General features: G+C 39.5%; 1 protein-coding gene and 1 pseudogene across 5 annotated transcripts in view; one reads left to right on the plus strand and one right to left on the minus strand.

Moving 5' to 3' along the window:
- Nucleotides 1-5,266: 5,266 nt before the first annotated feature.
- LOC306644826 (small ribosomal subunit protein uS8-like) lies at nt 5,267-26,556 on the plus strand (annotated as a pseudogene). The gene is made up of 3 exons (XR_013766892.1): nt 5,267-5,612; nt 24,142-24,223; nt 25,645-26,556. The product of XR_013766892.1 is annotated as a small ribosomal subunit protein uS8-like (transcript).
- Nucleotides 9,149-27,807, minus strand: part of PCSK5 (proprotein convertase subtilisin/kexin type 5) — a 437,767-nt gene continuing 419,108 nt past the window's right edge. For 3 of the 4 annotated variants that reach the window (XM_079112090.1, XM_079112091.1, XM_079112089.1), the window contains exons 36-38: nt 19,093-19,193; nt 16,537-16,732; nt 9,149-12,598 (exon numbers count right to left, since the gene is read on the minus strand). In XM_079112090.1, the coding sequence (XP_078968216.1) occupies nt 12,192-12,598; nt 16,537-16,732; nt 19,093-19,193 (704 nt within the window). In that variant the 3' untranslated portion in view covers nt 9,149-12,191. The remainder of the gene's footprint in view (nt 12,599-16,536; nt 16,733-19,092; nt 19,194-27,807) is intronic. The other variant, XM_079112092.1, reaches the window with a different exon arrangement.

The raw sequence follows: 27,807 nt of genomic DNA on the forward strand, positions 1-27,807 counted from the left end.
GTTTTCGTGGGTTTTCTTACACTTTGTATATTTTATTTTGAAGCAGGGCCTCACTAAATTGCTGAGGCTGACCTTGAACTTGTGATCCTCACTAAATTGCTGAGGCTGACCTTGAACTTGTGATCCTTCTATTTTAGCTTCCTTAGTAGCTGGGATTACAGGTGTGTGCTATCACACCAGGCTTACAGTGAAATGTTTTTTTTTTTTTTTTTCTTCACATAAGGGACTTTATTAAGTAAACACAGTGTCTCCCTGCAGGGTAAGAGAGAAAATGAGAGGAAAAGAAAGGGAAAGAGAAAGGGCGTGCGCTAGAGAGAGTGGAAAGCGAGGAGGAGAAAGAAAGTGAGTCAGGGGAGAGAAAAGCATCTGAAATCTTTGTAATAAGTCATAAGGCCCACTTTTGTGACTCTGCTCTCAGGCTGCTTTCCAAATCCCATATCCTAAGAACTGACTTTCCCTCCTTTCCTTCCTTCCTTCCTTCTTCTTGTTACTGGTGATTGAGCTCAGGGGCACTTTATCACTGAGCTACACCCCCAGACCTTTTTTTTTTTTAAATTTTTTCTGAGACACTATGTTGCCCACTGTGGTCTTGAACTTGTGATTCTCCTGCCTCAACTTCCCCAGTCACTGAGACTACAGGAGTGGGTCACTACATCTGGCTCCTAAGTATTTTTCTACAAGGATTCAAAGTAGAAGTGACCTTAGAGAAAGACTAGATCACTATCTTTTCCAATGTTCTCAGCACATTCCTGATTAGCCTGTGGCCTCTTAAACCAAAGTCTAAACAGCTGAGTTTCTCACAACTGGGGAAGACAAGGGGGGTTTACAGAGCAAGCATACTGTTGGGTGCTTTGGCATATGCCTGTCCTCCCAGTGACTCAGGAGGCGGGGGCAGGAGGATTGCAAGTTCCAAGCTAGACTCAGCAACTTGGTGAGACCCTAAGCAACTCAGTGAGATCCTGTCTCAAAATAAAAATAAAAAGGGCTGGTGATGTGGTTCAGTGATTAAGTGCCCTTGGTAAAATCCCCAGTACAAAACAGAAACTATTCTGGTGGAATGGTGACATGATCACTTTGTAGAAAGTGGAAATCGTTGGGAGATAAACAGATTTCATGAGAGGTCAAGCACTTGGCCAATGTGTTTGTTAAAGTTAAAGCCCTTTCACCAAAACTTTTGATTACTTCAACAAATTATGAATATTATTTTCTTCTTGTTTGGGAGCAAATCACTGTTCGGGTTTCTAAAGAAGCGGTCTCCAGTTTCTATCTGCGAGAAATCAAGTAAGGAAATCCAGTTAATGATCTGGTTACTAAAAACCGCTCAGAAAAAGAACTGTATTGTTAAAAAGGGCAAGTGGGCGTGTCTTTGGTTCCAGATTAAGTTTTTAGAGAAGGTTGAGTCTACTATTCTCTTTCTCATGTAATCTTGTTTCACAAATCCCGTCCCAATAGACAGGCTCATGGGACCATTGACCAGCTAACCCTGCTACCAAGAATATTCTATATCTGAGAGGGAAGGGGAGGGGAGGGTAGCAATCAAAGACCCGAGCTGCATGTTGGACGCCTTCATTCCTCATGATGTTTCTCAGCAGCCTGCAGAGGTCTGGAGTGCATTTTCTACACATAGTGAAGAATCAGAGAAACTTAGTAACTTTCCCAAGATTCCATACTTTGTAACTGCGTTTTCATTCCAGGAATCTGTAGCCCCCCAAGTAGTGAGAAATCCATTATGTCAAACCATCTTTATACATATGAATATATCCCAGCAACTTGAAGCCTGAAGCAGGAAGATAACAAATTCAAGCCCATCCTGGGCAACTGAGTGAGACTGTGTCTCAAAATTAAAAAAAAAATAAAATAAAGCTGGACACGGTGGCACACACCTGTAATCCCAGCGGCTTTGGAGGCTGAGACAGGAGGCTTGTGAGTTCAAGGTCAGCCTCAGCAATATAGTGAAGCCCTAAGTAACTCAGAGAGACTGACTTTAAAGGAAATATAATAAAGGGCTGGGGATGTGACTCAGAGGTTAAGTGCCCCTGGATTCAATCTCTGGTATAATGAATAAATAAATAAATAGGCCCGGGGATGTACTTCAGTGGTAGAGTGCCCCTGGGTTCAATCCCTGGTACTGGTAAAAAAAACCCAAAAAAAACAAAAAAAAAACAAAAACAACAACAAAAAAGAATATGGGGATGATATTCTAATCATGGTGTCTTCTACAAAGATTTTAAAAAGAAAAGAGTTTTATACTTAGAATGGTTTATGAAGGAACAGTATGAGACGTCATCATTGAATCTGAAGCCCACTTCACCAAACTGACCCTGGGACAGCATCTGTGGACATTGGTGGATCTTTCCCACTTCCCAGAATCGGTGGTGCCCATGGCAAACAAGAGCACGAGGAGGAAATGATGTGGGAAAAGAAAGTGAAGTCCATGAAAGACACTCCTTAATACTTTTGCCTTGTCCCTACTAACAGCAAAGCTGGCCCAGGATGACCTGTAATCATAAGTTCTTATTAAAAAGTGCCTATTTTTTTTATTCCTTTTTTTTTGGTGTGTGTGCCAGAAATTGAACCCAGGGACACTTAACCACTGAGCCACATCCCCAGCCCTTAATATTTTGTATTTTGAGATAGGGTCTCACTAAATTACCAATGGCCTCACTAAATTGCTGAGGCTGGCCTTGAATTTAGATCCTCCTGCCTCTGCTTTCCAAGTTGCTGGGATTACAGGCACGTACTTCTGAGTCTCCCCTATCATTTCATAGGACCATCAAGCTAGGGGCTTATCTTCCACCATAACTGAGCTCTGAAGATCCTTTTGGTCTTCTAAAACATTTCCCTCAACTTTTTCTCAGAAAACTTGTATCTTTGTAGCTATTTTTTAACAGTCCTGCCTATCTTTGTGTTTCAATGGTTTGCTCCCCCACACCCCATCTGAATTATTGCAATGGTTACTTTCTCTGTCATATTGTGATTATTTGTACACTAATCTGCTTTTCCACAGCAGTTCTAAGTTCTCTGGGGGCAGACAACATGTCTTGTTTATCTTTGCTTTTTACAGCTTTGCTTGCATAATCCATATAGGTTTTCATTTTTAATTTCAGAAATACACTCAAAATGGTAGTGCACATAAACTTTTATATCTTGCTTATTATTATATGCAAATATTATAGCATAAGTTTTTATAAACTTATTTTTAAAGTGTTGTAGTTTAAATTATAAACAAAAATTAACTATTTTTTGTTCACGTGAAAGCTTTGATTCAGCCTATAATATTTTGCAGTGTGGAATGGGTGAATTCAAATAGAAAAAAAAAAAAAAAAACATTTAAAAGACTCTTGGTACATTTTGCTACATTGATTTCCAAAAGTTTTATTGGTTATGTTAGGCAGAATCCTAAAGTAGCTCCCCAAGGTTACCTATCCTAAATAAGCCCCAGGACTGACCATGATGAAATGTCATGCCTGTGACTAGGTTATAGCTAGAGGAAGATTACCCATGTGGGCTTCACCTATTTACCTGAGCCCTTTAAAAGAAAAAGGTTTGGGCTGGGGATGTAGCAGTGTAAAAGAGTACTTGCCTAGAATGTGCAAGGCCCTGGGTTCAATTCCCAGTAACCCTCCCACACACATACATAAAAGGAGTTTTTTTCCAGCTGGTGGAAGAAGGGAGCATCTGAAAGATTCATCAGAGTATGAAAAAGATTCAATGAGCAATTGCTGGCTTTGAAGAAGAGGGGCTATTCAGAAGCTCAGGGCTTCCTCTAGTGTCTGAAAGTGAACTCTAGCTGTCAGTCAAAAAAAACCCTCTCAATCTGAAGCCATACATAAAACCCTGAATGTGCTGGGCACAGTGGCACATCCCTGTAATCTCAACCACTTGAGAGGCTGAAGCAGGAGGATTGTGAGTTCAAAGCCAGCCTCAGCAATTTATCGAGACCCTAAGCAACTCAGTGAGACCCTGTCTCTGAATGAAATATAAACATGGACTGGGAAAGTGGCTCAGTGGTCAAGTACCCCTGAGTTCAATCCCCAGGACCAAAAAACAAAAGCAACAAAAAAAAACCCAACCAAACAAACAAACAAAAACAACCCTGAATGTACTAACACTTGAATACCTTGGATAGCAGTTCTGCAGTTTCCAGATAAGAACTCAGTCTGGCTGACACCCGGATTTGGCCTCCCCCACCCCTGTCCTGTGAGGTTCTAGGTGAAGAATCCAGAGGAGCCCCCAAGTCTTCTGATCTAGAAACCTGTGAGATTATAAATGAATGTTGTTTTAAGTAGCTAAATTTGTGGCAGTTTGTTGTGCAGCAATGGAAAAAGAATACATTAGCTTATTGTGTTAGCAAGGGCGGTCAGCCTTTAGTATCCACAGGTTCACAGACAACCAAATGCAGATGGAAAATACTCAGAAAAAGCGAACTTGAAAAATGAACTCATGCATGTCACTGCAGGTAATAGTGAACAGAAATCCAGAACTGTGTGCTGTAATTATAAGTCTTTGTTAAGAAGTTATTTAACATTTATTTTTGTTTGATGCTGGTGGAGGTGAGCAAAAGAGAAAAAAAAAAATTTCTTTTTCTCTTTTTTTTGGGGGGAGGGGTGTGGGACACGTGTGGTGGTACATGCCTGTAATCCCACGGACTTGGAAGGAGGATCACAAGTTCAAGGCTAGCCTCAGCAAGATAGCAAGACCCTCAGCAACTTAGTATACCCTGTCTCGAAATTAAAAATAAAAAGGTGGTAGTTTCCCTGGATTCAATTCCCAGTACGAAAGGGGGAAAAAATCAAATTATAAAAACACATTTTATTTATTTATTTTTCAGTACTGGGGATTAAGTCCAGGGGCATTTTACCACATTTCCAGTCCTTTTCATTTATTTATTTATTTTTAAAATTTTGGGATACAGTCTCCCTAAATTGCCCAGGCTGACCTCAAACTCGAAATCATCCAGCCACTACAATTGCAGGGGTGCACCATTGTGCCCAGTTTATTAAAACCCTTAGTTAAATAAATTTTGTATAAAACACAGGAAACATGCTCCCAAAACTCATTATTTCCTAACTATTTTACGTTTACTATTATTTATGCTTTTAGGATTATTTGTATCTAAGGCATTTGTGTGGCAGAAATGTGATGTAATTGTTTTCGTCTCCGTATTTCTTCCTAACACCAGGTGAAGTGATATCATCTTTAAAGCTTGAAATTGGTCATTATGGGAATGTTTACATCATGGAAACTAACAATTGCCTTTTCCGAGCCAATCAGATGTCACCAAAGTTTTCCTGAGACTTGCTTCAGAGGTGGAGCCCTCTTCCTTTTGGGCAAGGACCCAAGAGAATAAAGAGTCAGGCTTAGCTGGTAGACCTCTGGCTAATGAGAGGAGCCACCTCCAGGGAGAATGGACAGAAGAGGGAGATGGAGATCAACAGTACCTGGTGGCATGATCTGACCCCATCTCCAGCAGTACCTGATTCCACTTTTAATCCTAGACTATTTAATTAAGTGAGCTAATAAATTCATTTTTCATTTATTTATTTATGGTTCCTCAGTGCTGGGGCCCCAACCTAGAACCTCTCACATGCAGGTAAGTGCTCTACCACTCTGTTATATCCCTACTCCTCCTTTTGTATTTAAGTCAATTTGAGTTAAATATTTTATCATAACTAAAATTAACACAAATGATATAGCAGAATTTGCATCAGGTTCAGAATTATACTGCTAGTCACTCAAACAGGCCTCACTGATAGCAATAATTTAAAGGATAATTCTCCTGACCTCAATTTTGTCCTGATCTTGTGTTATCTATAATTCCTTCTTTTATGAACATACATTTGCTTCACTTATTAAGACTTATATCATTTCCTTGCAGGATAAGATTTGTTCTTCTGTTCTTCTCACTGTATCTTTTTTGTTAGAATGGCAGACTTTTTTTTTTTTTTTTTTTTTTAAGATACTGGTGATTGAACCCAGGGGTGCTTTACCACTGAGTTAAGTCTCGAACTCCTTTTATTTTTAATTTTGAGTCAGGGTTTCACTAACTTGCTTAGGGTCTGGTTAAATTGCTGAAACTGGTCTCAAACTTGCAATCCTGCTACCCCAGAATAGCTCAGATTATAGGTCTGTACCACCATGCCTGGTGAAAGGCAGGCATTCTTATCAGGTGACCTAATAGCTTCTCTGTCTTACCATCTTCTATGATAATGAAAACAATTTTATAGAGGGTGGTCAAGTCCCCAAAGAGGAGTCGAGACAGTTGTCCAGGTCATCTTGTTGGGCTTTATTATCTGTTGCTTTCCTGTCTTCCTTACAGCTAAGTGTGGTCAGGTGACCTGGTTCTTGCATTTACTATTAGCACAGAAGGCAAGGGATATGCATTCATTCTCATTTCTGTAATCACAATGAATACTTTTATATGTACCATGTGTGCTGGTGCTAGGACTGTGGAGATGAGCAAAACAGACCTTTCTCATCTTTCTTCACTTTTGTGACTCTTTTTTTTTTTTCTCCTACATCTGATGGCGATGCAAGTATCAGTGGCTGGAAAAAGAAGGCCCCAAATATATTTCAATTTTGTTTATTCATTATCAGAGTGCCTTGCCAAGTATCATGTCTTCTTGATGCATGGTGACCAAGTTAGATCTAAAGGCCACAGCATGCATACATTGACTGCATTGTGGTATTTCTTTTTAAAATTTTTCTCTTTTCTTATTAAATATTTTCCATGTTTTTAATACTTTCTATTTACACTTCTTATATATCAATGTGAAACAAATGCTACTATGTATTTTAATCGCTGGCATCTAAACTTTGTTCCTTAGATTGCATGCTGAGCAGTTTCCTTTTTCATGAATTCTAAAACAGACCTTGTTAACTGAACAGATTTTTGAAAGGGATTTCCAATGTCAAAAGTGTGTATTAAGCATCTGTAGTCTTTAGTAATTTTCCTAAATAGCAAGTTTTTTGTTTTGTTTTGTTTTGTTTTGTTTTGTTTTGTACTTGGGATTGATCCCAGGAGGGCAGGGACTCTACCACTGAGCTACATCCTTTGTCCTTTTTTTTTTTATTTTGAGACAGGGTCTTATTAAGTTGCCAGGCTGGCCTTGAACTATAGCCTGTTGGCCACCATGTGCACCCACTTTGGTCTACTTTGACTTAGACACTCTGAGTACCATTCTTGAGCCTCCCTTCCTCATTTGAAAAGAGGGACCATGTTACCTGCCTATAGCATTTGTGTGGAAGAATTAAATGAGATTAAACAAGGAAAGTGCCTAAAATGGGGCCTGGCCCATAGGAATCCTGAGTCAGTTGTTAGATACAACTATTATTAAAAATCAAGTTATAACCAGGTGTAATGGTGCAGGCCTGTAATCCCAGCTGCATGGGAGGCTGAGGCAGGATGATTACAAATTTGAGGCCAGTCTCTCATTTAGTGAGACTTAGTGGTAGAGTACTTGCCTAGCATGTGCAAGGTCCTGGATTAGATCCCCAGACATGATAGTCCTTGTTATCTGGTTTTTCCTCTACAACTAGACTGAAGGTTCCTTGGGGACCAAAATCTGATGTATCCCACTTACTGCTTATTCCCTAATAATCAGTGTCCCCAGGACAGAGTTTGGTACTTGGTAGACATTTCTGTGTGTGCATATGTGATATTGGAGATTGAACCCAGAAATTCACATATGTAAGGTAAGTGCTCTACCACTGAGCTACATTCCACCTCCCTGCACCCCTCCACAGAAGGCATAGACAGAGGTTTATTTAGGAAAGTACATAGATATTCAGTGGGAATAAACTCAAGGAAGATACCTTTGGGGAAAAGCAAGGAATAAGTATTCAAGGGAGAATTCAGACCATCTCCAGTCTAAGTTACAGTTTTAAAATTTTGAGATAGGATACCTGCTAAGTTTCTGAGGCTGGCCTTGAACTTGTGATTCTCTTATCTCAGTGTCCTGAGCAGCTGGAATCCCAGGCATGTGCTATCATGACTGGTTGGAATTTTCCAGCTGGTAAAGGCAGAGGAAGAAGATTCCAAGAAGAGTGAATGATATGCACCCAAAGACATGGGATAATTTGATAGTATGGTGAAGAACCTAGAAGCAAGTCAGTACCATTGAGATATGAATAGGGAAGCTAGGAAGTAAGGAAGGACTAGGAAATTACAGGTGATAAATTTAGATTCAGACAATGGATATATGTTGCAAAGTTGTGGGCTTTTTGTACTGGGGATTATTGAACCCAATGGTGCTTAACCACTGAGCTGTATCCTCAGTCTTTTTTTAAAGTTTTATTTAGAAAAGATCTTGATAAGTTGCTTAGAGTGTCGCTAAATTGCAGAGTCTGGTTTTGAACTTGTGATCCTCCTGCCTCAGCCTCCCAAACTGCTGGGATTACAGGCATGTGCCACTGTGCCTGACCATTGCAAAGTTTTGAATGTCATAATTAGAGTCGGTGAGAGGGAGCCTGAATGGGATGATCTGATGGATCTTAGAAATGATATTTGGTGCAGGAAGAGGAAAAACTGGGAGATAAAGAGATTGAAGTTCAGCCATCATTCAGGCAGAAGTTCAATGGTCTAGATGAAAGAGATGTTGGCCTGAATAAGGCAGTAGTGGTGGAGCTGAAAGACATTTGGACTGATTTTTAGGAGAGAAAATTCAAAATTGATAAGACTAGCCTAATCATTGGATATAGGTATAAAAAAGGAGAAAGACCAGAACTCTTTTATTTTGCATCTCTTACTTGGTAACTCAAATACTAAGCACATAAAAAATGTGCAAAAATAGTCTCTTAATAAGTAAGTCTAGCTGGACAGGGTGACGTGTGGTGCTGCATGCCTGTAATCCCAGTTCCTTGGGAGGCTGAGGCAGGAGGATCACAAGTTTGAGACCAGCTTCAGCAATTTAATAAGGCCCTAATTTAAAAAAAAAAAAAAAGGTCTGGGATGTGCTTAGTGGTTAAGCACCCCTGGGTTCAATCCCTGGTACAAAAAAAAAAAAAAAAAAAAAAAAAAAAAAAAAAAAAAGTGGCTCTTCATAGCATTACCTGGTCTTAATTTATTTATAATTTTAAAATTGCATTCTATGAACTAGAACCTTTTAAGCTCTTATCCAGCTTCTTGGTATATTTCCAACTTTTGAGGACTCTCTTAGTATTTTCAAGTTATTTGCAAACAAAACCAAAGGTGATTTTGTTTTCCAACCACATATTGATCTATTAAGACATTTGTAAGCAAAATTTTCAAAAGAAGCGAGAGAATAATGTGGCATAACTAAGCACAAAGAAAGAAAGATGTCATACCTTACCAGTACATAAGCATGTATGATCTTTTCATTGCAGGTCAAAAACAACACAGTTTTTCTTAGTGTTCAAGGTCATCACAACTTCATTCAACCTTTAACTGTGTATCATAAATACAGACTTTTCTTGGAAAACAATTTCCAGGCTATTGAAAAAAAAATGTTCAACTCAGTCTATTAGAGTTTTCAAATTATCAAGGAACATGAACACCACAGTATAAGCAAAATTATGTTTCTGTAGGCTAACTCTGTAATTACACAGCAAGAGATAAGACAAATCTCCCATTGATGTGATGGGTATCTTACATGCATTTTTATGTATTTTAAGAAATGAAATGAGACTTCAAATGGATTTTGAAGAGATAATTTTAATTGATGAAAAATTTGGAAAGCATATCATATGTATGTATGATACAGAGAACCTCTGAAGATTTTTTTTTTATTTTGATATTGGGGATTGTACCCAGAGGCATTTTGCCACTGAGTTACACCCCAGCTCTTTTTTATTTTTTATTTAGAGACATGGCCTTATAAGTTGCCGAGGCTGGCTTTGAACTTGCAATCCTCCTGCCTCAGTCTCCCAGGGAATTACAGCCTCATTGAAATCACAGTTCTGGACCTGCACCTGGTTCTGAAGAATTTTTTATAGACAAATTCACCACAATACAGCCTGTTGGACAAATCTGACCCACCACCTGTTTTGGTATTGCTGTGAACTAAGAATAGTTTTTACATTTTTAAAGGGATAAGAAAAATCAAAAGAAGAATAATATTCATGATGTGTGACATTTATCTGAAATTCAAATTTCAGTGTCCACAAATAAAGTTTTATTGGAATACAGTCTTCTTGGGAAATACATAGTGCAGAGGCTGCTTTCACACTACATGGTAGAGATGGTATAGAGACCTTTTAGCTCACAAGGCCTGAAGTCTTAACAAAAATCTGGCTTTTTCCAGGGAAAGCTTGCTAATTTTTAAAAACTACCCTCTAAAGAAATACAAATAGTCAGTAAACTGAAGTCTTCTTCATCAAGATTTCCTGTGTTTGTGTCACATTATTCAAAAAAAAATACATGAATTTAGTGAAGATAATACAGTTCCTAGAAGGATATCAATGTCACAGAATACAATAATAGACATGTTTATTATATTTAGGAGACTAATTTTCCCATCTTATGTTAGTGAAGCATATTTATTAGGAACATACACTTTAGGTCACACTCACTGTTTGGAGTTTGATGAGCTTTCTGTGACCTTAAGCCTCTTTTTTGGTATTGGGGATTGAACCCAGTGTGCTTTTTACCACTGAGCTAGTCCTGTTTTTAAAAAATGTTTTATTTTGAGATAGGGTCTCACTAAGTTGCCCAGTTTGGTCTCAAATTTAATCCTTTCCTGAGCCTCCCTGTGATTATTGGCATGTGCCACTATGCCCAGCCCCGTGACTTAGCCTAAAGTAAGCCTCAAGTTTCCTATAAAAGTAGGGCAATAATGACACCAACCTGATAGAATTGTGGTATCAAGTGGGTAAGTGAGGTAATTTCTTTTTCTTTTTCTTTCTTTCTTTCTTTTTTTTTTTAGAGGAATCGCTTAGCTTGGTACTTGGTATAGAGTAGGTATGCAATATATTTTGACTATCGCCATCATCTGAGAACATTACTTTCACTTTTTCTTGTCCCACTCCTAGCAGTGTCTATAACTTCTTTGACAAGGAAATCCACAAGATTCTGCTGGTATAATTTGGAGTAGCTAGAGCCCCTCTCTCTATATTATTATCTGCAGAAAAACTGTCCCTGATTGCATATATCTAAGACTACACTTGACAGAGGAGAAAAGGGAAGCTTAGGAAGTCTAGAAACAAAACCACAGTGCTAATGTGTTGAGAGGCTGTTTAGCAGCTGGATTACAGCTTGTGAGCAGCACACTGGAATTCTTCCTCATGTTAGACTCCATTCCAGCTTTCTCTATGGAGAGCCTGCATTTCTTTGATGAGTTTGTGGATGAAAGCTCCTCTAATTTAGTAGCTAGTCTTTTTCTTAATGGATGATTTTTTTTGATCATTTAATTTCATTTTGTGTTAGGTTCACATTGCCATTTTTCTTTCATTATTTTCTTCTAGAAAAGTTCTTAGAGAATCATGAGGGTGTGGTTCTTAGAATCTTGGTGATTTTTTTCATGCTGGGCTTGCTGCCACCTGTCTCCTGCCTGAGCCACTCTGCCCTCAGGATCATATGGCTCTGCATTCCCTTGGATGAATCAGGTCGCAGCAAGCTCATGGTTCCTCCTCTATGATGCTTCTCTTTTCTTCCCTCATCTCTAAGTGGGTCCTGAGCTGCCTTAGCACACAAATGGTCTCTTCTGTTCACCAGGGGGTACTCTAGGAACAACTGATAAAAACAATCTTTACTTGATTCTCACAAATTTCTGTCTAAACACAACAAAAAGGGGAAAGAAATCTCTGCTCAACCAACTCTTTCACCATCACCCCCAAATTAGTTAAAGAAATATCAGAATTCTAAAATGTAGCAGAGCTCCCCACAATGCAACTTGGAAACCCAATCCCTACTGTTCTTCTGCCCCCTCCCTATTTTGTAACATCACATAAACGAATTTTTACAGCTCTCACTTGATTTTACTTTCTGCTATGGCGTCTTGACTTCGTTTTGAGGGAACTGTCTTTAAATTTTACCCTTGCTCCTCAGTGATGGTTGAGCAGGAACTGTTAGTTGAGTTTAGTTGCTTGAAAGAAGCACAGACTATTTCAGCATTCTTACATGTTCTGGTTGGATTCGTGGTTAAGAAGACAAACACAAACACTCACACCTCAGCCTGGTGTGTGGATAAAACCCACAGGTGTGCCTGTGAGAGGAAGGATAGGGTGGATCGTGTCTACTGGTAGGAATAGCTCTCATCATCATATTCCAGCTCAACTTCATCCTCATCCTCCAGCAGTCCATACTTAAATTTCCGGTAGACGGTGCCATCTTGGCCCATGTAGACGATGTCATCGTCGTCATCCTCATCATAGTCCCGGTCCCTGTACTCAATCACCTGGTCCTCTTCAAAGCTGGTGTCCTCACCATAGCTGCTCTTATAGGAGGAGTAAGACCTGGCAGGGTCGGCCAGCTTTTCATAGCCGGCCTTCTCCACTGGCTGGACTCGGCCCCGAGACTTTCTCCAGACGATCACAGCGGCCCCCAACAGAAGCACCAGCATGACGGAGGAGGTGATCAACAGAGCTGTCTTGGAGCGCTCAGTGGCAGGCCCAGGCTCACTTGCTCGAAGGATGCACTCGTCTGTTGGAAGATGACCCCAACGGCAGGGGAGAAAGGGAAAAGTTAGGAGAAAAGAAACAGAATCGGGGAAATTAGTTTCCGAGGTAAAGAACTGCACTTAAAAAAAAAAAATCTAAAAATGTAAGAAACATGGTCTCTAATTTCCTTGGGAGGAACACCACTCTACAAAATCTTAGCATGTACCCTATAAGAGTTCCACTCTATGCTTGATAAAACCAATCCATCCTTCTAGAACGAGGGTCAATTTGAGATCCAAAGGGAGTTCCCTTACGACCCATAAGTCATGGGTCAGTCTCCAAATGTACAATTTATCAGTTGATTCTATTTCCCTCCTGAGAAAGTATTTCACCATGGTCTGTGCTTTAGCTATTGCTAAATACCATTCTGATTTTTTCTAAGGCTGAGTCCTCTCCCCAGCTGCCTGTAAGCCTGACCCAAAATAACTATCCTACCCTTCTAGGGAAGGAGAAGATAATTTATAATATCATTGACTTGTATAATCATGTAGAGCCTTAGAAATTACTTAGACCAATTTATTATTTGATAGTTGAGAAAATTAAGGCCACGAAGAGGACGTGAATTGTCACATTTCAGAGACAAGACATTGTGGAACAACCAGCACTCCAATCCATTAACCTTAACTCCGTGGGACAGTCTAGACACATGAAGGAAACTTATTGTGACAACTGGTGCTTGGCTTCTTAGAGTTTTGTGGTACTTGCCCAGGGGGAAAAAGTACTGTAGCATTTAAATCCCGACTGGCCAACTTGAGTGACAGGGCGTTTCTCCTAGCAAAAACAGGATTTCTGAAGTCAAGAATTCTGCCCTTTCTTATCCATCAGCTTATTTTGATGCTTTGACTAAGAACATGAAGTAACCAAAACAGTGCCACAGAAGGAAGGATTAAACCATAACTTAGCAATAAGCTCCATTTTCTTTCTTTACACTCATTTGTTCAACTTGGGTAATTTGCTTAGTTTATTTCCTTTTCGTTAGCCCATGAAATAGGAGTGTGGAAAATAGTATAAAAGAACTGGAGAAAAGACTATCAGACCAGGTTGGGTGTACAAGTTAAAGTAAATAGTAGTTTCTCCATAAATATTGGTTGAACTACTTGGATTTGCCCCCAGGATTCTTTTATGGGAGATTCTAGATACATTCTACACACTAACTTAATAATAGTGTTGCCAGGTATGATGATTTATGCTTATTAAATATATTTTTGTTTTTTGTTGGGGGGAAGTACAAGGAATTTAACTCAGGGGCACTCAACCACTGAGCCACATCCCCAGTCCTATTTTATATTTTATTTAGAGACAGGGTCTCACTGAGTTGCTTAGCACCTCACTTTTGCTGAGGTTGGCTTTGAACTCTCAATCCTCCCATCTCAGCCTCCAGAACCACTGGGATTATAGGTGTGCGCCACCACACCTAACTTATTAAATATCTTGATATTTATTAAGGTGATATTTCCAAATTAGATCTGATTCATCGCTGCTTTGTATATATTCTTTTTATAATTTTTAAATATGACTATTTTATAGGAAGTCTAGACAATATTAAAAATTACTTGCAAATCTTCAATTTAGCGTATATATTCTTTTCTCTCTTTTTGCTAGTGCTAAACAAGTTTTCTATTTTATCCTCAAACTTAGAAGATTTTGCCCATCAGGCAGAATTCCCTCCTCTGTTATTATTGCATTCATTATTACCAACATGAGCACAGAATTTTTCCCTGATGAAATATTTAAAGCACCAGAGGGGTAGAAAAGCAATCTGTGGAGAGCACTTTGAGGTAAATACTGCTGGAAGTAAGAGAAAGAACAAAAGACCTTCAGAGCTTGCCAGGGTGCCACGGGCAATCATATCTTACTCACTCTTCATCTCAGGCTGCAGAGTCAGGCTCAGCCTCTGAGACAGTTTCTTTGGGGCAGACTGCCTCAGTTAATGAAGGAGCAAGTGAATCAGAGTTATTGGGTCCCCCCTGCATTTCTCTCTCTCTTCACACTTGCCAGCCAGGCAAGCATTCTGGCACTAAGCTGTATCCAAGAACACTGGGACTTTTGCAGAGTTGCCCCAGGTTGCTCTTCAAGAACCACAGAGGAGCTAGGAAACCCAAAGAAATAGTTCTTTGTTGGGACATGTTCAGAAACACTGCATCCAACGTGCACACACTTCTGGCTTCATTTAAAGGTTTCGATGTAGTACGGGTTATTATTCTTAACTGACACAGCATGGATGTTAGGCAATCAGACTCTGAAGGTGGATGTGTATGAGGAACTGGGGAAAACAGCTGCCCCTAGGGGTGGGAAAACTCAAGAAGGAAAGAATTGGTTTTGGGAAAGATGATACTGAGAACTTAATTGAAAAAGCTGATACAAAAATGAAAACTAGGGGGCTAGTAGCTCAGTGGTAGAGTGCTTGCTGAACATTCTAGAGACCCTGGGTTTGACCCTCCACTCCAGTATCACAAAATAAAAATAAAAATTTTTAAAAAGTGTCTGGTAGCAGTTATGGGTCTGGGGTTTTCTTTACTTACAGATAGATAGTCTTCCATAAATATTTGCTCAGGAAATGATATATCTGAACCCCAAGGAAAGGATCTATTTCTGGACTAGGGAATATATCTTAAGAATATAGGAGCCAGGCCAGGAGTGGTGGTGCATGCCTGTAATCCCAGTGGCTCAGGAAGCTAAAGCAGGGGGATTGTTAGTTCCAGGTCAGCCTCTGTCATTTAGCAAGGCCCTAAGCAACTTAGCGAGACCCTGTTTCAAAATAAAAAGTAAAAAGGGCTGGGGATGTGACTCGGGTAAAACACCTCTGGGTTCAATACCCTGCTTCAAAAAAAGAATATACAAGTCAGTTGTGGAGGTGTGTGCCTGTCTTCCCAGTTCTCAGGAGGCTGAGATGGGAGGATTGCCTGAGCCTAGGAGTTAGAGGCCAACCTGAGCAACACAGAGAGAGCTCACTCAAACAAACAATATAGAATATGTTTTCCTTTTAGAAATCATTCCATTCAGGATCTTTCAAAGTTTATGACTAATGAGAATCAAATATCAACATGGATGGGTTTGGAGGTTGTAAGACAGTTGAGGTCTGGAAATTGGTGATAGGGGTTTTATTCCTCCTTCTTCCTCCCTCCCTCCTTCTTTTTCTTCTCCTCTTCCTCTCCTTCTTTTGTACCAGGAATTGAGCCCACGGGCACTTAACCTCTGAGGCAGTCCCCAGCCCTTTATATTTTTTTAATTTTGAGACAGAGTCTTGCTAATTTGCTTGGGCCTCACGAAAATGCTGAGGCTGGGTTTGATCCTCCAGCCTCAGGCTCCCAAGTCACTGGGATTACAGGTATGTGCCACTTGCTCAGTTTTGTTTCTTCTTAACCTTCAGTGAAAATTTATTCCTAAAATGCTTTAAGTCCCTAATGCAAGGTTTAGATTTGGGCTGACTTCCACTGAATGATTCTTCAACAGATTCAAGATTATATTGCATTAACCTCCTTGAAGGCTAATTTCTTCCCCCTGACCTTTTTTTTTTTTTTTGCCCCCAAGAGGGAAGAATAAAAATGGAATGGGATAAATGTATAAAGGTCAAATTCTAGACCTAGTTGAACTCTAACTTGGAGAGCAGTATAGAGTGGAAAGAATGTGGGCTTTACTGTCCAAAAGGCCCTTTTTCTAATTCTAAATGAGGACCCAGGCATCCTAATCCAACCTTTTGAGCCTCAGTTGCCTCATCTATAAAATGGGATTGATAATATCTACTTGTGAACTGGCATGATGGACATGAAGTTTCAAGTACAGTAGGCATACAGCAGGCATTCAATGAAAAGCAGCCTTATTATTTTCCTGAACTTTCCCTCCTTCTCTTCTGCGGCTCTCATCGCTTTCTGAGGCCAGGCCCTCCCTCTGCAGGCTGCTCTTCCGGTCCCATCCCCTTACCCACGCTGTCCTGGCAGTCACAGCACTCCTGGGGGCCCGAGGGGTTCGAGGGGTTGGAGGCATTGCAGCATTGGAGACAGCGGCCATCGTCCATGTGCAGTAGTAGGGGTGCCGGGCACATGGTGCAGTTCTTGGTGCCAGGCCCCTTGCATTCCATGCAGCTCTCATGGCATTTTTCACAGTTAAATTTCTCTCCCTGTTAAGAATAATCAGGAGGTTCTTTGTGAATGCAGAGAGATCAACGAGGCACTGGTATTTCCCAATGAGAACATCCCGTCTCATCCCGGCAAGCCTGCCGGGGACGGCAGAAAGATGGTGTCTTCTGGGTCCATTTTAACTGTGCTGGGCAAAAGACAGACCCAGCTGTCTACAACTGGATGAAGCCATTGCAGGGCCGTGACCTCAGAGACCTGCTGGTAACAATAGTAGAAGAATAGGCTTCCACAATAATTTGTCATAAAGTGACAACTCCTGTGCTCACTTTTTATTTATTTATTTATTTATTTATTTATTTATTTATTTATTTTTGGTACAAGGGATTGAACCCAGGGCCACTTAACCGTTGAGCAACATCCCAGACACTTTTTTGTATTTTATTTAGAGACAGGGTATCCCTGAGTTGCTTTAGGGCCTTGCTAAATTGCTGAGGTTGGCTTTGAACTTGCAATCCTCCTGCCTCAGCCTCCCCAGCTACTGGGATTACAGGCATGTGCCACAGAGCCTGGCTTCTTGTGCTCATCTTAAGACAGCTCCGGTCAGGGACTAGTTTTGTCTGGTCCACACTATGTAGACTTGAACAGTTTAAAACATTCTGTATTCATTTCTTACATTTCAAAAGTAGAATATTTTATTTGTAAACCAGTTTCTAATTTCTCTTAAAAATCTAGAAGACCTGTCAACTGGATTCATCATTTTAACATGTCCATGTCACTGACAGAGTTGAGTGTCAGTGACCCCTTTTTTAAGCACTCTTGTGTGACACAATTCCCAGAACTTGCTCTTATATCACCAACACATACGTGATACATCAATTTCCACTTTCTAGCAAATTCGAGCTGTGGTTTTCTTTCCCTTAGTGTCCTTCACTCATGTACATCAGTTACCTGCATAGCTTCCTTGATTACTGGATTCTTGTGACTGGGACCCAGAATGATATTAGTTGTGACTATGTAACTAAAGCAATTAAATCTCATTAGGAAGAGTCCAGAGATGAGAAAAAAAAAGTGGCTTCCCTCCCGACAAAAAAAGTTTTTCTTTGCTTGGTGCTGGAATTGTGGGTCAGGAAGGATGCCTTTCTATTCTACCTGTGTAACTTTGCAAGTATGATAAAATAGAAGGAGGAATGGAGGGACTGGGTTATAGCTTGGTGATAGAGCACTTGTCCAACATTTATTTGTGAGGCCTGGGTTCAATCCCCAGCACCATCACCAAAAAAAAAAAAAAAAAAAAAAAAAAAGAAAAGAAAGAAAAGAAAAAGAAAAAGGAAAAGAAAGAAATTGCTCTCATTGAGTGTCTTGGCATATTTTAGACACTACTACACCATTTTCTCAGCTGTTATTATCTCATCAAATTCTCTGGTGGTTCAGCTCAGTTTCCAGCTTTGTTATTTACTATTCATGTGATCTTTAAGCAAACTACTTAACCTCTCTGAATTTCAGTTTCTCCAAACTGTGATGAGAGCCGATGTCAGAATTTAAAGGGCACCTATATGCAATAGGTTAGTTTGAATTAATTTCACCATGGAGAGATTTATGTGTTTTCTAAAATTTGGAAGCACAATCAAGGCATTAGGGCACTCAGGAAATCCAAGGATTCTGTTCAAGCAAATGAATCTTTCTGAATATACTGTGCAAAAGAGGTGGAGGGACGAAAGATCAACATCAGTGTGGTTCCTCCCTTACTCAGATGTTTTTGGTTAGACAGGAGAGGGTAAGAGAGAAGAGAGTTTATATTTCTGAGAGAAGAGAGTTTGTATTTCCGATGTAATATTCTTACATAGACTGAAACTTCTGTGGTCATGAACAACAATGGTAGGTAGGGTTCATTCTGAGGTCCTCACTACTTAACATCCCATTATTTATCTTAGAGCTTCTCAATGCCTATGCTTTACGTAAAGACTGCAGGTGAATAGCACCATTATTTCATGATGTCATGGAAGAAGATTCACAACATTAGACCTAAACTATAGTGAGTATAGGGATTTTAGGACTTTTTGACTACCCAGAATGATATGCAGGAACTGAGTTCATTCTCTCTAAAGAGGGCAGAAGGCTGGGCACGGTGGTGCATACCTGTAATCCCAGCAATCTGGGAGGTTTGAGGCAGGAGGATTGTGAGTTTAAAGCCAGCCTTAGCAATTTAGCGAGACCCTGAGCAACATAGTAAGATCCTGTCTCAATATAGAACATAAAAAGGGCTAGGGAAGTGGCTCAGTGGTTAAGTGGCCCTGGGTTAAATCCCTGGTACCAAAAATAAATAAATAAATAAATAAATACATAAATAAATAAACACTAAAATTAAAAAAGCAGAAAGCATACTGCCCCAGCTGTCCTATACCTCTCCCACTCTGTATTTTCCCACAAGACAGTCAGAAGTGCAGATTCCTCCCATGAAGTGGTAGCTCCACACACAGGATAAGCAATTTGATCCTCCTTTTCCTGAAAGAAAAAAAAAATCCAAGTTATTACACTGAACCTTAGATTTCTTTCATTTTATTTTTTCCTTCCTTCCTTCCTTCCTTCCTTTTTCTTTCTTTCTTTCTTTCTTTCTTTCTTTCTTTCTTTCTTTCTTTCTTTCTTTCTTTCTTTCTTTCTTTCTTTCTTTCTTTCTTTCTTTCTTTCTCTTTTTTTCCTTCTTTTAAAATTTTGTTTTTGTGCTGGGACTCAAATGCAGAACCTTGTACATGCCAAGCAAGTGCTCTACCACTGAGCTACATATCTCCAGCCTTTCTTTTTCTTTTCTTTTCCTTTTTCCCCCACTGGTACTGGGGATGAACCCAGGGGTGCTTAGCCATTGTGCCACATACACCCTGCCTTCTTTGGAGATGAACTTATTAAGTTGCTTAGGAACTGATACTTGCAATCCTCCTGCCTCAGCCTCCTGAGTTGCTGGGATTACAGGCATGTGCCACCACATCTGGTCAGAAACACTTAGGAGCCAGGACTATGTTAAGTAAATTGAAGCAGAAGCCAGGTATGATGTTGCACACCTGTAATCCCAGCAACTCAGGAGAATGAGGCAGGAGGATTTCAAGTTCAAGGCCAGCCTCAGCAAGTTAGCAAGGCCCTGTCTCAAAATTTAAAAAGAGGATTACGAATGTAGCTTCAGTGGTAAGGTGTTCTTAGGTTCAATCCCCAGTACCAAAAACAACCAAAAAAAAACAAACAAAAATTTTGAAGCGAAAAGATGACTTGATTGAGGGCATGGGGGAAACGTCTACAAGACCAAGTACATGTTATCTAATTAGTCCAAATTAGGCAGACTCAGCCTGGAAACTCCAGGTTGGGGATGACAGATCTTTAATTGCAGCAAGAAAAAGATATTCAGAGAACAAGAGATTATATAGAAAGTTTAAAAAATTTGTATTTGTCCTTCTGTTAATTGTATAACTAGTGGGCAGGATGATGGCTGCTGATTTGGAAGAGGGTCTCAATGCTTGGTTGTGAGTAAGTCACAGACAGACAGCACTCACTTGAAGTTTGAGGGCCAAAAGAATTCAGTAGACCATGTTTTCCACTGATTCTTAATTTTGGGACTGGTGGTGGTGATAGATTCCTTTAAGGCTACAAAATCTCTCCTTAGAAATCTCACATTCTTAGTCTGGGATGTAGCTTAGTGGTAGAGTACTCGCCTGGCATGTAGAAAGACCTGGGTTCTAATACCCAGCAGAACAAGGGGAAAAAAATTGACATTCTATGTACTTTTTTTTTTTTCAATGCTGGAAATAAAACCTAGGGTCTTGTGCTTGCTAGGCAAGTGGTCTCCCACTGAGCCACACTCCAGTCCCAGCCTGTTAATAAATATTAATGATTATTATTATTTTGGTGCTGGGGATTGAACTCCAGGCCTTGTAAGTGCTAGGCAAGCACTCCACCCCTGAGCTACAACCCAGTCCTATTTATTATTTTCAAATACACGACATGTAATGTCATTCATCCAAGGTTACATAAGTAATTGTCAAGATTCAAATTCAGGTTTGGTGATTCACAGTCTAGAGCTCTTTCTACCACACTATCCGCCTTAACATATGAACCATCAAATAGGAGAGATCTGAACCTGTGAACTGTTTCCTGTGGAGGCAACACCTCTCTCTCCCAATGCATACATCCCAAGAATAATGGATTCCAATATTTCCTTCTACGCAGGTATCAAGGGAGAGTTTCTGGAAAGACTTTGGGGGATAGGAGACCTGAACTCTAGTTCATTTTATGAGGAAGGTCCTGGAGTTTCTGCTAAAAGTTTCAAAGAATGAGTGTAAGAGAGGTGGGCATAGGATGTACCTGGCATTGTGAGTTAGAACTTGAGCAACACGAATTGTGTCTTCCCATGGGAACCATGCTGTGAAGGGTGGTTAGTTGAACTTGACATAAAACCAGGAGTTCCGTCCTTCACATTCCCAATGGAGTTAAGTGGACTTTTCCTGTCTTATTTGTGAGTTCAATCAGTTGTACTGTTGTTTCTATGCAAAAATCAATCCTGAGCTCTGAACAACTTAGACAATAAACCTTTAGGACACATCTCAGGTTGGGGGACTGCCTGCAGTAATATAAATCCCAAAAACTCATTTTCATTTTAGTTCTTGTTTTATACAGAATTTCTCTATGGTCTGGAACACAATTGTGATGTCTGATGGAAGAAGCAAATCTTCTACTTCCTTTCTTCAGTTTCCCATCTTACGTTTCTAAAATAAAGTTTAAATGTCTTATTTTTAACTTTTTTAAATACAAGATTTAATTTTTTTGGTATGGGGGATTGAACTCAGGGGTGCTTAACCACTGAGTCACATCCCCAGTTCTTTCTTTCTTAAAAAATATTTTATTTAGAGACAAGTTCTTGCCAAGTTGCTTAGTGCCTCACTAAGTTGCTGAGGCTGGCTTTAAACTCATGATCCTCCTGTCTCAGCCTCCTGAGTCACTGGGGATTACAGGCGTGAGCCACCGCACCCAGGCAAAAATCTATGTTTTTAATGAGAGAAATTAAGGATAGACATGTGATCTCACCTACATGTGAAGTCTAAAACAATGGAATTCATAGAAGTAGAGAGTGGCTCGCAGAGGCTGAAGAGGTGAGAGGAATTGGGGGATGTTGGTCAAGAGTACAAAAAGTTTAGTCAAGAGATAAAAACTTTTTGAGATTTAGTATACAGCATGGTATAATAGCATGCTAATTTAATAACAGTGTATTGTATATTTCAAAATTGCCGAGAGTAGTTTTGAATGTATTTAGTACAAAAATGATGATTATTTGAGGTGATGGAAGAGTTAATTAGCTTGATTTAATCCTTGCACATTGCATGTATGAACATCCCTTTGTACCCCATAACATATGCAATTATGATTTGTAAATTTATAGTATATTAAACTAAATTAGGTTTATGAAAAGGGGGGTGAAGGCAATAACAAGGTTAGGTCACAAAATTTATACTTTAAGATTAGTTACATTTTCTTCTCTTTTTCTTTTTAGTGGTGGTCAGGATTGGTCCCAGGACCTTGCACATGCTAAACATTGCTGAGCTATACCCCATCTATCTTTCTTTCTTTCTTTCTTTCTTTCTTTCTTTCTTTCTTTCTTTCTTTCTTTCTTTCTTTCTTTCTTTCTTTCTTTCTTTCTTTCTTTCTTTCTCTTTTCTTTCTCCTTCCTCCCTCCCTCCCTCCCTCCCTCCCTCCCTTCCTTCCTTTCTTTCTACTGGGAATTGAACCCAGGGGTGGTCTACCACTACATTACATCTCCAGTTCTTTCTATTTTTCATTTGAAATGAGTGTTTTAGTTAGCTTTTTCACTGCTGCAACTGAAAGACCTGACCAGAACAACTGTAGAGGAGGAAAAGTTTATATAGGGACTTACAATTCAGAGGTCTCCACAATAAGTGGCTAACTTCATTCTCTGGGGTTCAAGGTAAGGCAGTACATCATGGCAGAAGAGTGCAGAGGGAAGCAGCTCACATGATGATCAGGAAGCAGAGGGAGAGGAAGAGGAACTCCAGCCTCCAGATACAAAATATATACCCCATAGCCACACCTCCAATGAACCACTTCCTCCCACCAAACCCTACCTGCCTCCAGTTACCACTCAGTTAATCGTTCCAGGGATTAATTTACTGATTAGGTTAAAGTTATAACCCAATCATTTCATCTCCAACCCTTCTTGCGTTGTCTCACACGTGAGCTCTTGGGAAACATCACATCTAAACCATAACAATGAGGGTCTTGCCATGTTACCCAGGTTGGCCTTGAACTTGTGATCCTCCTGCCTGGCCACATGAGTGGTTGGGATTACTGGAGTGCAGCCACTCCCAGCTTTATTTTACTTTTAATCAACATGTAATTATACAAACTTATGAGTAAAATGTGATGTTTCCATACATGCATACATCATGTAATGATCAAATCAGGATAGCATATCTGTCATCTCAAACATTTATTGTTTACTTGATGATTCAAAATTCTCTTCTAACTATATTGAAATATACTTTATTATTGACTAGCTAGTCACCCCACTGTGTAATAGAACACTGGAACTTATTCTTCCTGTGTAACTGTAACTATGTAATGACCTCTCTCCTCCCTCACTCCTACTAATTTGGCTACAGCCCAGAGTCTGGGTAATACCTAAAGGTACCTGTCAGTTTAGGATGACAGATCAGTGACTATTTACACCCCCTACACTAATTTACTGCAAAACCTGTACACTTAGGGACTGAGAATCTTTCACAAATGGGAAGTTTGTTAATTTTCAGAATTCTTTTTATTGTTTTCATGGTTAAGACCCTACATTTATTATTGTTGCTAAGGAGCCTCGGGACCACAGAGACAGGCATTTTGGCATTTTCTTAAAATTTAGAGCAGCTCACCATCTGCTCTCCCTCAGAATGATTCCCCTAGGATGCCTTCAACAAATCCAGTGCAGCCCCTGGGATCTGGCTTATGAGCACTGTTGTGCACAGAGGCAGGCAGCTTGGGAAAGTTAGGGGCTTTGGTTATCCAGTCTGGATTTTTATTCCAAACAATTTTATGAGGAGGATAAATAAAAAAGTTAAACGTGCAAAGGCAAGAAATGAGCTAATTAAGGAGAAACCAGTTGCTCACAAAGGTACACATTAAGCTTGAATGTGCTCTGTCTCCTCACCCCCCATCCTTAGTGTTTTTATGTATTTTTCTTTTTAATATTCTAAAAATATTGGGCAGTCAAAAGAGAATGAAATAGGATTTAGTTGGCAAATTTCTTATTGTAGGTTGTCAGACTTTTTCTGATGTTCTCAAGCATCCTCATTTCTTAGTATGATAGTTATTATTTTAAGAAGGAATTTACCCTTTGTTTTTCTACCCAGGTTATAGCCTAAGAGAAAAATCTGTCCCTAAATTGCTATCCTATATGTTTCAGCACCAGATTCTCCATTCAAGGGCATGTGAGGTGTGTGAAGAAAGGATAGCAGAAGAAATGAGCATCACAGACAGAAAACTTCAAATGGGCAAGTTCCAGGGTTCATGCAAAACCTAGGAGAAGACACAAACACTTGGATGTCCTCAGGATTCACCCAGACACTCTCAGAAATCCCTGGACTATTATATCAGGGAAACTGTGTTGATGAACTTTTGAGATTGGGAATGCTCAAAACCATCATTCTTAATTCATCCGGCAAATCTCAAATCCAATTTGAGAAATTGTTTTTCAAGTTTTTCTAGTTTGCTTATGACATCACTAATCTTTTCCCTAAACTCCATAAAGATCTTCCTTTCTTTTTTGGTACTGGGATTAAACCCTGTGTGCTAAGCTATATCCCCAGTCCTTTTTATTTTGAGACAGGATCTCAGTAATTTACTGAAGCGGCCTTGAACTTGTGATCCTTAGCCTCCTGAGTTGCAGAATAAAGAATCAAAACAAAATCTCTCATAAGACCAACATTCCAGAGGGTATGGATAAAATGGATGTTAAGAAAGATAACCAGGGCTAGGAATGCAGCTCAGTGATGGTGTGCTTGGCTAGCACATGCAAGGTCCTGGGCTCAATCCCCAGTGCATACACACACACACACACACACACACACACACACACACACACAAAACCAAACTCAACAATTAGAATATGAACTCACTTCAGATAGTACTAATTACATAGAAAAGTTTGACAAAGGCTTTAAAATCAATGTTTAAGATACTAAAAAATAAATGAAGACATAATATTCACACATGTTAAGTTATGAAACAAACAGGAAAATGCAAAATTAAAACAGGTGGGAACAAAAAGAAATAATTAAAATCTTAAATATAAAATAATCACAAATTAAAAACAATAAATGGTGTGGAATTTATGCTAGACACTCAGACACAAATCAGAGAAATAGAATAGAGTGCTAAGAATTATTCTAGTAGAAGTCATAAACAATCAAAGGGATAAAATACAAGGAAAGAAGATAGGAGACATAGAAGATGGAACAAGAAACTCTAAATTATGTTTAATTAGGAATTCTAGAAAAGGACATTGGAGGGAAGGGTCGAGAGGCAATATCTGAAGATCTAATAGCTGAACACTTTTGAATTTATAAAAAATTAGGATTTATTTGCTTCCTATATATCTATTCATTTATTCAATGCATCATGAGCACTTACTATTTATTGCACTCTGAACTACGCAGGGGATACAAAATGAATGTGGTATAATCCTTGCTCATGTTTGAGGAACTTAGTAGGAGAAAAGAATGTGTTCAATTAAAATGTAAAAGATGCTACAATAGGGCTGGGTGTGTAGCTCAGTGGTAGACTGCTTGCCTACCATATGTGAGGTTTGCCTAGCACCACATAAAAATAAATTATAAAATAAAGGTATTGTGTCCATCTACAACTAAAAAAAAAAATTTTTTTTTAAGTGTTGCAATAAATTGTTCAATTCCAGAATTAGGAAGAAGGAGGAAGATGACTTCTTAGAGGACTAAGACAAACTCCACAGAGCAGCTGTTTTCCAGAGATGGGTTTCTGAGAATTCCTTAGAGCATTGTTTCTCAGTAAGAGGAAACTACATCATGGAGGCATGAAAGAGCATCTGGTGGCTATCTAGTGGCTCTGGGTAGTCCTAGGTGGTTCTTGGGTCTAGAATACATGGAAGAAGAGTTAAAACGGAAGGGTTTTTTTTGTTGTTGCTTTGGTACTGGGCATTGAACCCAGGGATGCTTATCCACTGAGCCACATCCCCAGTCCTTTTTATTTTTTATTTTGAGGGTCTTGATAAGCAAGGCTGACCTTGAACTTCCTTGATCTTCCTGCCTGAGCCTTGAGATTCACTGGGATTATAGTCATGCACCACCATGGCCTGGTGAAGACTGAAGTTTGAGAGACTGAATGAAAAAAGATTTTAAGCACCTTTAAAAATGAAGAACATTTACTCCTTCTGCCATCTTTCCATGTCCCCATATTTGTGTGCATAGTGGTGTGCATGAATGTCCTGGCTGATGCTCTTAAGAGCATCAACAATGCCAAAAAGAGAGGCAAGTGCCAGGTCCTTATTAGGCTGTGCTCCAAAGTCATCATCCGTTTTCTAACTTTGACAGTGAAGCCTGGTTCCATTGGTAAATTGGAAAACATTGATGACCACAGAAAATTATTGTGAACCTCACAGGTAGGTTAAACAAGTACAGAGTGATCATTACAGTTTTGATGTGCAGTTCAAAGTACTAAAAAAATGGCAGAATAATCTTCTCCTATCCTGACAGTTTGGTTTCACTGTATTGACAACCTCAATCAGCATTATGGATCACAAAAAAGCAAGGTGAAAACACATAGGAGGAAAAATCTAGGATTCTTTTTCTAGGAATGTAAAACATATATACAAATAAGATGCCTCAATGGGAAACAAATGGAGAACATTGATTGCATGCTTATTGAAGGGCAGTAACTACACACATGCTCACAAATGGGATGACTTAGGGGCATAAAGAAGGATCTCCTCCCGAGAAAATTCAGTGCTGTACCAGTCAATATCCAAAGCATTTTAAAAAATGAAGCAACTGATTAGAGTTTTTTTTTTTTTTTTTTTTTTTTAATAGTAGCTGGATGCTGTGGCATATGCGTGTAATCCCAATGACTTGGGAAGCTGAGACAGAAGCATTACAAGTTTGATGCCAGCCTGGGCAACTTAGTGAAATCTTGTCTTAAAATAAAAACCAAAAGGGTTGGGGATAAGCCAGGCATTGTAGCACATACCTGTAATCCCAGAGACTCAGGAGGCTCAGGCAGGAGGATCACAAGTGTGAGGCCAACTTGTGCAATTTATTGAGACTCTATCTCAAAAGGGATAGGGATGTAGCTCAGTGGTAGAGCACCACTGTTTGTTTATTCCCTATATTAAAAAAAAAAAAAAAACTAAAAAGGACTGGGGCTGGGGATATAGCTCAGTGGTAAAACATGTGCTTAGTATATGTGAGACCCCTGGGTTCCATCCCCAGTATTGAAAAAAAAAAAAAAGATATGGTCAAGATAGTTTTTTTTTTTTTATCAATTAAAACATTATAGAAGCAGTTATTTCTACACATTGAGAATAATTCACTGCAATCATCTTGTTATAGCAAGATATGGAGTAAATGAGCAAATGGCGAATATGAATTTTAGAATGAGCTCTGTGGCATTAGTTTCCAGTATGTCTTGGGAGCAGGGAAAGGTCAGCATGGCATGCTGGCTACTTCAACAGGTCTGATAAGAAATGTTGAAAATGGAAAATGAGCATGGAGAAAGAGACTAGTATTAAGAAGAATATGTAGGGGATGGGGTCAACAGCTCTTAGGGTGTAGCTATTGGAAGTAGTCAGGAAGCAAGGGAAATAGAGGAGTCAAGGATGAGTTCAAGATGTCACCTTGGTCAATGGGACCACTAGCACTGATTTTAAGAATCTCTGCAACAAACAAGTAGGTGTCTGGAAAACAGGAATGGGGCTTGGAGAGTTTGAGGCAGATGTCTTAGGGAGTTCTTGAAGTGGTGAAAATAATGAATTGCCCTAGGCAAATGCAACAGGTGGAGAAACAAGATGGAGGAGGTGACAGTACTCCTTGAAGAGACTGTGCCTTCA

Source organism: Sciurus vulgaris, assembly GCF_902686455.1.
Source record: "Sciurus vulgaris genome assembly, chromosome: 15".
Taxonomy (NCBI): Eukaryota; Metazoa; Chordata; class Mammalia; order Rodentia; family Sciuridae; genus Sciurus; species Sciurus vulgaris.